General features: G+C 41.2%; 1 protein-coding gene across 1 annotated transcript; it reads left to right on the top strand.

Moving 5' to 3' along the window:
• Window positions 1-2,536: 2,536 nt before the first annotated feature.
• Window positions 2,537-9,623, top strand: LOC119426997 (synapse differentiation-inducing gene protein 1-like). Its single transcript, XM_037694571.1, has 4 exons — window positions 2,537-2,898; window positions 4,216-4,709; window positions 8,211-8,348; window positions 9,001-9,623. Exons 2-4 carry the CDS (start codon window positions 4,284-4,286, stop codon window positions 9,157-9,159), a joined length of 723 nt encoding a protein of 240 aa, XP_037550499.1. The 5' UTR covers window positions 2,537-2,898; window positions 4,216-4,283; the 3' UTR covers window positions 9,160-9,623.
• Window positions 9,624-9,726: the final 103 nt, after the last annotated feature.

Below are 9,726 nucleotides of genomic sequence, written 5' to 3'. Positions count from 1 at the left end.
ACGCTGCAGGGAATGAAGTCCCACTGTTTTCTGCAAACAGACCTGTTTTGGCCAAATGGATGGGCTTCTTCACACAAACACCTGATGTCTGCAACAAACCACAGCGATAGATAATTTACAGGAGCAGAACTGGTCTCCAAAAATCACAAGACATTTGAATATTAAATGCTATTCTAACTTTTTAGGCAATATTAGTGCTTGTTTTAATTAGTAAATGTTCCTGGTGATAAAATGAAAAGAGCACTAATTGTGGGCTCTTTAAGAGATTTAAAGCATCATATGTACGCTTTTAAACTGCCCCTGCACTAAGAAAATTAATGTAATTAATGTTCATAATGTGTCAGGATAGCAAAAGTTTAGAAGTTTCTGATTAGCAAACAACCATTAAAACCCATGTTTTATTGCAAAAGACCTTCACAAAGATTAAGAAGTCCCTGGAGACATGGTGCACACCTGAGCAGTTAGGGCCTTTTTGAAGATTAATCTAAAGAAAATGTTGCATTTATCTTCACTAGAGCTATTCAGTGCTAGAAATCTGCAAAAGAACAGAGACGCTACTCTTTTTCAAACTGGTTTGTGCAATAAGAAGGTAAAAATAGAGCGTTTAGAGCTGTGTTTAGAGACAGAAAAGCGTGTGTAATTTAATAGACAGAACACTTTTGAAATGGTTGAGAACAGATTTGGATCCATTATGTTTTTGGCTGTTGTTGCTACTAGTGGCAATAAAGTTATTTGACTGTCAGATTGAAAAATCTCTGCAAAAACTGAGGATTTTGTAAAAATCATTACAAATTTGCCAGATTTTATGGATAGAAGGTCTTTTTTTACTAACTTAGCTTATATTATGGGGGACATTTTGGCCTAGGATAATAAATATTTTCTCATACAGCCACGACTATATCTCCTGCTGATTATCTAAAACTGAGCTGCCTTCATCTAAATTAAACAAACCTGTCAATATTCTCACAGAGCCATTTCTTTCATATTTGTGGGCTGTTTTGGTGATCAGAAGTGATTTATTGGCATAAGCTTTGCAAAAATGTTTAGACAACCAGGAAATAAGGCAAAGGATGGCCACGTGGGAAAAGCTGCTTAAATCCCCCCACTCCTTTCTGCGTAAAAGCCAGATCAAATTAAATGGTTTGATACTTTCTCGGCCAATCCGATTAGGCCGATTAATTCCCAAAAGTGTTCAAATGATTAAAGCTGGTTAATGGGCTGTGAGGAAAGTTCAGAGTTGGCTGTGATATCACACAGAGTTAGAGGGAAATCAATATAAAAGAAGATAACACTTTGGCTTTGCTTTAAGATAATTACGACTACCTGCATATTCTGATCTGACAATCTGTTTCTTAAAAACTGCAGACCTTTGAGGCGAACACGGCTGATAAATAGTGCATGTGCTGTGTAGTGACACAGGGTCTAAATATAGAGGGAAAATGGAGCAGAAGAAAGGAGCAGAAAGAAAAGCATAAATATTCACAGTCCATTTAAAGGAGGTTGACAAAAATGTGGTCATCAGAGAGATGCTGTCCTCTGATAAACATCACCTAATGTGACTATGGGTTCACCTCACAATTCTGGAGACGGATGTTTCTGCTTATGGAGCTTTTTTGTGTCACTTGGACACAAAGGTTCATTTTGCCAAAGGACATATATAGAGAAAAAGACTAAATGGTAAGTGGCTACAGGTCCCACTCCTCCCCATCCCACTTCCACTTTCCTTTCTAATACACTCATTTCCCAAGGGAGTGGTATCCATCACTGAGACGGCTGCTGGGATGTTACGCCATGCTGCCTCGTGCATGTGAACACAAGGTGACTCAGCCAGTGATATGTGCCCGTAGTCTTATGAATGCAGCCCCATGTTTCCCCCATAAAGTGTCCATCAGCACTATAATGCATCTCCCAGTGAAAGTGACAAAGCCTGGGCTTGCACATTATTAACTCCAGACATTTTATGAGCCCGTGGAACGGAGCAGCTTCTGAATAAGATATGTATTCAGTGGCAGTATCAGTCTTTGGCATATGACAGTTTTTAAACCACAGATTGTGTTCCTGCCATATTATTTATTATTCCCAAAAGGAATAGACAGATTTAAGCTTTATTTTCCTGCATGTAATCAGTTATGCCACATATTTGGCATAAGAAATGACATAAATATTTGGAATCTTATCTTATATGTATGTGTTTACCATAAAAGAGAGGGGTAGAGGGCTTATGATAAATGCATGCCATTTCAATTATAAATGTGTGATAAATTTGGTTTAATCCTTTATATTTGGTGTCAAACAAACTAAAATCGTGCGAGAAGAAGAGATTATGGAGAACTGTGCTCAAAAAATGTGTTTCCTGCTCTCAGTGGGGAAGAACAAACAGCTTGAGAAGGAAGTGTGTCATCATATGGGTCTGCAAAGTGGCTCACTTGATCTAAAAACGCATTCAAGTGCCCATCTCTGGAATAAAGGACTTTCAGCTTACGCAACCAAACCGTTGGGGGCGCTTAAAAAAAAAAAAACACCCAGCAACGCCACACGCTGAACAGAGGAAGACGCCCAGCTCTGGTAAGTTTAGAAACCAGTGGAGTTGACTGCGCGCCACCCACAGCACATCATTTGGCTGGAGTCAGCTCATGTCGGAGCTGTGCGTAAAAACGAACCCGCAGGACGCGTCAGGCGGTGCCATGGCATCCAGGGCTCAGCGTGCAAAGTCCACTCTTACACCCACGGAATGACTTCCTTTTTTTTTTTTTTCTGCACGGATGTTTGTGTTTCGAGGGCAGCTGCTCTAATAAACTGAGAGTAATCTGGGATAGGATGGTGGATCAGCCCTTTCTTCTCCATCGACTCCGCTGCGCCGAGGAACGATGCTGAGAAAATCAACCCGAGGATTTTCAGGTATGATGATAACAGGAGTGTTTATCAACAGCACAGGCTAAATATATATTTATGTTATGAGGATAATAAAGGATAAAACGATGAACATTTTGCGCTTTTTTGTGATGCCACCAAAACAATTCAAACAGAATGTAATTAGTTGCGTGTGTGAGCGAATAAAAGAAACAGGAAGGGTGCTCCCTGTCATTAATTGTGAAGTCTGGGCACTTAGTCACGTGCGCTAAGTGCACTTCTTCTCGTGTCTGATGAATTATTTGTGGGTCTGTAATGTGATTTTCCTTGTCTAATGTAGTGTGTAATGGAATTCCTTGTTATCTGGACTGCGGCTCACCCAGGAGGATGTGGACACAGTGTCTGTCTTGTCTATGTGTGTGTGTGTGTGTGTGTGTGTAGGCTCATATTCATCCACCAGCCCACATTAGTCATGCTTCCCCACAGCAAATAACTGTGAAATCTACTGTAGCTGCACGAGCTTTACCCTCCGGGGGTCAGAGGTTGCAGAGGTTACCATAGATCTTCTCTGGCCCCTGTATTTCTGTCTGCGCTCTGCCATTTTCTTTCTCTAACAGCTTATTTTTTTCAATTCAGGACTTGTCCTGCTGTTATTTCACTGCTGCCTGAGTGGTTATTATCTAATTTCATTATTAGTCAAAGGTTGAGAGATGAATTTGCTGGATTAGGTCTTTGCAGGCCAGACTGAACTGGTCGCTGCAGCTTGTTTGGATGCAGCTTAGCCATGCAGGAGGATTTGCAACACTAAATATCGCTTTTGCTCAGTGAAATCTGGACATGCCCAGATTTCACATCCTCTATTTGGCAGATTTGTTGCCTTAGTGACTGCCTCTCACACTCTACACTGTTGTTTTAGTTTTTAACACACACAAAGAAGTACATTTTGAAGCGATTTGTCTGTTAAATAGATGGATTTGAAGAAAAAAGTGGCCATGGAGATTGATTGACAGACAAAATCCAATACCTATGTAGAGTCAAAGCATTTCTTGGCACTTTCTAAAATATATATTCTTCTATGTTTATATGAAACTGGGGGTAAGTGATGCAACAGTTGAACATACAGCAGATGGTGATTTCATGTCTGCTGCTGTGAGCTTGTGAGAGGAATGTCGATTACCAAACAAAAAGAAACATTTTCCTGCACTCAATTCTTGGTTTCTTGTGCCAAATTAGCTTTTTTTTTTCCCCCGTCACCTTAATTATAACGCCATATAATTAGCATTGGTGGAAAAGAACAGCTTTTCATTTTTAAGTATTTTACAGTTCTAACACTTAATGTGTGTTTTTTTTTTCTTTCCTTTTCAGCTGCCAAACTACTAGAAATTCTTTGGACTCCATCCTCTCCATTAAACGTTTGATTCAGTCCTCAAGTCATGGAAAGCCTCAGCGAGCTCCAAAATCCCCTGCTAGATAAAACCAGCAGGCATACAGTTCACAACGACTACCAGGGATCCCAATGCGACTACTCGAGCCAACCGTATCAGGACAGCCTGATTGGTTACTACTACACCGGGTCCAGCGGCATGCAAAAGACCCCACAGTTCTTGGATGCAACCTCTCTTCAACTTGCAGTGGAAGCTTTTTACAGGCCCAACTTTATCCTGTTCAAGGACAACATTAGCCTTCACAGCAAGGATTCAAAGAATGAGATCTTTGAGACTACTTTCACAGAGAATAAGGAAGCTGTTTCAGATGGGGTTTCAACAGAGAACACGGGGGAGAGCACACAAGGGGAGAAAGATGTGAAGATCCAGACGGTGTCGTACGACGTGGAGGAGGAGCACTGTCCTGAGTACGAGGTCAGTGATCACACCAGTGCAAAATATGATTAATGAATAATACTGTGTGAGGTGCAACACATTATAACTGCAGGCAGGGTTGAATATGAGCTGTGCAGTGGTGGTAATAGTTAAGGAGTTTTCATCAGTTTCAACAAGTTCATTCGTAAAAATCACAACTAACTCACAAGAAAAACGCATTTGAAATGGAAACAACCTGTTCAAAGTCCAATTTATTCAAAATATAATCCAGTTCAGTCAACGTATTGTCCATTACAGTCAAATTTAGTATGTTTGTGTTTATATATTGCCATTAAAAAAAGTATAACTTTGTAAGATGGTTTTTGATTTTTCTCTCAATTCAGTCTTGAACATGAAACAATTAATTTAAACGGAAGTGATGAAAGCAGCTGAATATCTTTGTGGATTCCTGAAAACTTTCAAATGAGAAAAGTTCCTCAGATGGGAAGTAAAACCAGTTCAAGAACTCTAACAAGGTCAGGTCAGGTCCTCTGGACGGATTCTTATTCTTGAATAGTTTCGTCTTTTGTCCGAAAGTCTTCTTCAGTCTGAGGAGCTGCAACAAACTCAATCTTATAAACTTCTGGAGGTGTGGTGTGACCACTCATGCTGTGGAAGAAGGTCACATGCTGCAGGAGGACCTCTATGGTCACAGCCTCCTCCTTGGGAAAACTGCTGCTCCATTTTTTTGTCAATCCTGTGGATTTGGTCCAGAACTCCCTATTGTCTCGTGCTCCAGCATGCTCACCACTATGATGATGATGCAAGACGTTCTCCATCCATTTGATGATCTGACCTATTAAGCATCTCCAGTAGCCTTTCATTGATTATCATGTTCTGGATGGCTGAGAAACTTAACCAGGGACAGAACCAAAAACTATTTTAACAGAAAAGAACAACCAGTCAGGAATAAACAATTTCCAAATTATCCTGTTGTAGCCAATAAAAAGAGCCCATGAGAAATTCGATCCCTTTATCTATTTCTTATTAGATATTTTAGGATTATCTGAAAACTTCATAGCTTTTATGTAGAGATTATAGCAGTTCAAACACAAGACTCAATTTTTAAAGAACTAAACCATGTTAATAAAACATTCTTTACAGCATTTGACAGCATGATTAAGGTATTAAGTTGCTACATGAAATTAAAAACTCATACTTGTATCTATCACAGCCATCTTGTTACAGAAATTGAATCTAGATGCAAAGGCGTATTAAATATGCTGTTTTAATAGGCTGCCTCACACTGTACATGTCTATACAGTAATAGGTTTCTCTGCTGGGATCTTATGCATAGTATAATAATGTGATTTTGTTTTATTAATTTCTAAGAGAATGACACAACTTACTTGATCAGTTCAAGTTTTTAGGGCTGTAACTGATCTCCCTAAAGGGAAAAAAAAATAGCAGTAAAGAGGGCAAAATCTTTTTAGAAGTGGTGAAAATATCATTTTAACCATGGATGCTTATGAAATACCCAGGGCTCTGAGCTGGCAGAGAGAAATATAGCTCCCTAACCAAGCTGCAGATCATGCCAGCTCCTGTCACTCGGAGAGGTGGCAGATGGATAGAGACACTGAAACAAGCTCCATTAATGCCAAAAGTAATGTCCTGCTTTGAGGGTATTAGGCGGGTCTCGGCTTGATGCATGGCTGTCGCAGCAGGTTACGCAAGTTATTCTTTGTCAGATCAAAAAAGCTCCGATGCCTCAGTGGTGCAGTTTATGTGTTCAGGAAATCCTAAAAACACACACAAACTATGCCATATGTACAGAAACAAACACGGGGTGGGATTTCACATCTTTGGGACTTAAAGTAAAACAAACAGATGAAAGCACTTGTTAATTTTCAGGAAAAAGTCTGTGATGTTTTGTGTCTACATTTTATCTGGCGGTTCACAAAACTGAGTGCAGGAACTCCACAACTTGTCATTGCCAGCAGATGGTTGAGATGTGTGCGACAGTGAAGAAATAAATTGCAGGTAACAAAGTATCCCAACCTTGGAACCATTGTGACTACATCACCCCCTCCACCCACAACTTACAGGGTGCACCAGTCTGTGTGTGCAATGCTGTCGAGTCAACAGTCGCCCCAGGATGCTAACGAGGCCTTGGAGAAAGCTGTGACAGGGTTGTTAAAGGCACTGTGCCTCGGTGGGCCCCATCAGTTATACAGACAGACAAGACCGGGAGAGACTTGGGCTTCAGCCGGGCTGTCAGTAGGACTCAATGTACCAGTCACTCAGCTCTGTTATCAGGTCTTGCTCCATAGATAACGGAGCATTACTTGTGTTAGCCATTGTGAGTGTATTTATGCGACGTCAGAGTGTGCTGTTATGACCAGCTCTGATTTTGATGGATCGTACCCGACTGTCCAGGTGGACGGTTTTCATAAAGCAGATAAGATGGAGTTTTATTATCTTTCCTTGGCAATGGTTACTGTTTGTAAACTGCTTAGCAATGTCATGCTCCTTTTCTCCAGTTTCCTCAAACATACACAAAAGGTTTTCTCTTTAAGCTTGCCAAGTTGTTCTAATTGCATCCCGTGGTTTGGTGAGATCAGACATAGAAAAACCATGTACAACAAACTTAAAAGTGTGGTTCTTGCCATGCTTGAATGCTTCCTCTCTTCTTTCTTCCCTCCTTGACTGTTCTTTAATTACCTGTGGATGGTTGGTTGAGGTCCTGCCTTATGCATTGATTTTTTGATTGTGTTCTCCTTTTCTCCAGCTTTGTTCGATCCCTGAAGGCAGCAACTCTAACAAATGAAGCCTGCGTCTTATGGAGGCTATTTATTCAGGCAAACATCCTCTCAGTCTCCAGAACGGATATAAGAAGTATGGCCACCGTCTCTTAAAGGTCACCCACACGGTCGCATTTCTATTGTTGCCACAGGCGCGATAGACCCATTTAGTGAGAGAGGCATCCAAATCTATCATTCATTAGCCTGCTCAGAGCCTGTGGCCTTGGATTTTATCATAGAAGAATGATATTGGTGGGTCTGTTGAACACATCCCGCCTTGTGAGGTGTGCGGTGCATCAAGGAAGGTTGGTGGCGGTCTCTCAGACTGGAGAAGCAATTTAGTACATAAACGACACTGTCTTCTTGCCGTTTCTCCTGTCACGTCGTGATGATAGAACAATCCGTTAATCCCGAGTTATCTGTCATGCTGCTTATGGATGTTGACAGAGGCACCAAATCCTCTTCAGCTGGCTGAGCACATCCTGTCCTGGGTGTTGGTGGAAACAAGGGCAGATACTCTGGCCTAGGAAGGCAGAGGTGGAGGGGGGACTTAAACCGGGCCCTGTCGCGAAACACCACTTTGAAGCTGTTCAAAGTGAAACTGACTCTTACACGTCCGTCTTACATATATTGCAGGTGTCACAGCCAAGATCAAAGCTGCATCTCTTGAATTATGTTTTCCACCTAAGAATATGCACTGAAAAAAAACAGTTTTATTTTTAGGCACCTAAATGTTCTGTCTGAATCTGCTGCTTTCCAGAGTGACAGCTCCAGTGATAGCGAAAGCGAGGACAACTTCATTGTGCTGCCCCCTCGGGACTACTTGGGCCTGGCCATCTTCTCCATGCTCTGCTGCTTCTGGCCATTGGGCATCGTTGCCTTTTACTACTCTCACAAGGTAAAGGTCCAAAGACCTCAAGTCTGTCATTAATTCTGATAGCACAGCGTTCTATTTAAGGTCAGTGAACACAAGCACTCAGACAAGTGCAGCCACAGCCTATTTTCCACCCTGTGACCCTGTTTGCAATTGTTCCAAATGACTGACTACGCAAATTCTTTTTTTTTTTTAATAGCTGCTTGTCAGTCACCTGTGAAAAGGAAAAAAAAAATCATTATTGTCGAGATTTTCATTCACAGCATGCTCTGCATTAGGAATGTGCCTCAGATATATTATTTTGAGCGGTTGCATCAGCGAAAAATACCTCAGTGTCATGTTTCAGGTCCTGAAATCCCAACTAAACGGCTGCAAATCCTAGACATATCACAACATCTTCCACATTAATTGCAAGAAAAATATATCAGAACTGAAAATAACACGTCTGATGAATAAATAAGGGCCAGACTCATTTTTTTCTTCAGTAGCCAAAACACCTAAACAACACATTTGTCACTGTCAGAGGCATAATGACCTAATTGCCATGGTAACTAATGGCTCCCTGAGAGAATGTCTTGTTTTTTCTCTTTTTAACTATGGCTTAACACCTACTCATGCACTCATTTCTGATGAGTAACACACAGGCTCATTTCACTCTCTGCTTTTGTTTTGTCAGACCGGCAAGGCCATCGCTAAGGGAGACTTCTCCAGAGCGGGGATGAGCTCCAGGAGAGCCCTATTCCTGGCTGCACTGGCCATTACCATTGGAGCAGGGATGTACGTGGGGGTGGTTGTCGCCCTCATAGCCTACCTGTCCAAATCTGGACATGTATAGCACCAGGACCAGTTGCTTGAGGGGAAAAGTGGGTAAGCAAGACGCAAGATGGGAGGACACTTAAAACTGGACAGATCATTTTGCCTCTCATGAACAGTAAAAAAAAAAAGAGCAATGCAAACCAGAAAGAGAGTGGATGAAAAAAACTCCCAAGTGTGGATGGAGTATTACTTCAACCGCACAATGATCCATACTGAATCGTTTTTTCTGGTATGCAGCACTACCACCAAAGGAACAAACGAGATGAGAAAAGAAATAAATAAGATAACTCTTCTTCGGCACAGACTACGCTTAACAGTAGAAAACAACCAAACATCACCTTAGGGGTTCAAAAACAACTTATTTGAGCTTTGCAAAAGGTGTTTTATCCGTATGTGTATTAGCTACATTGCCAATAAAATTCTTGTATTAAAACAGTTAGCCAGTCAAGTTTGTATGTGATTGATTATTGAGAAATAAACCGGAAGGCGATTACCTCAGTAAAGGGTGAGGAAAAGACTCTTGACAAAAAGGACAAAAGGTGTCCAGGTGGATCTGCACAAAGCTGCTGAGCAGTGGACAGGAGCA

Source organism: Nematolebias whitei, chromosome 21, assembly GCF_014905685.2.
Source record: "Nematolebias whitei isolate Nwh7 chromosome 21, NemWhi1, whole genome shotgun sequence".
In the NCBI taxonomy this organism is placed as follows: Eukaryota; Metazoa; Chordata; class Actinopteri; order Cyprinodontiformes; family Rivulidae; genus Nematolebias; species Nematolebias whitei.
Note: the sequence above shows the minus strand (reverse complement) of the source record. Positions and strands in the feature narration are given on the sequence as shown.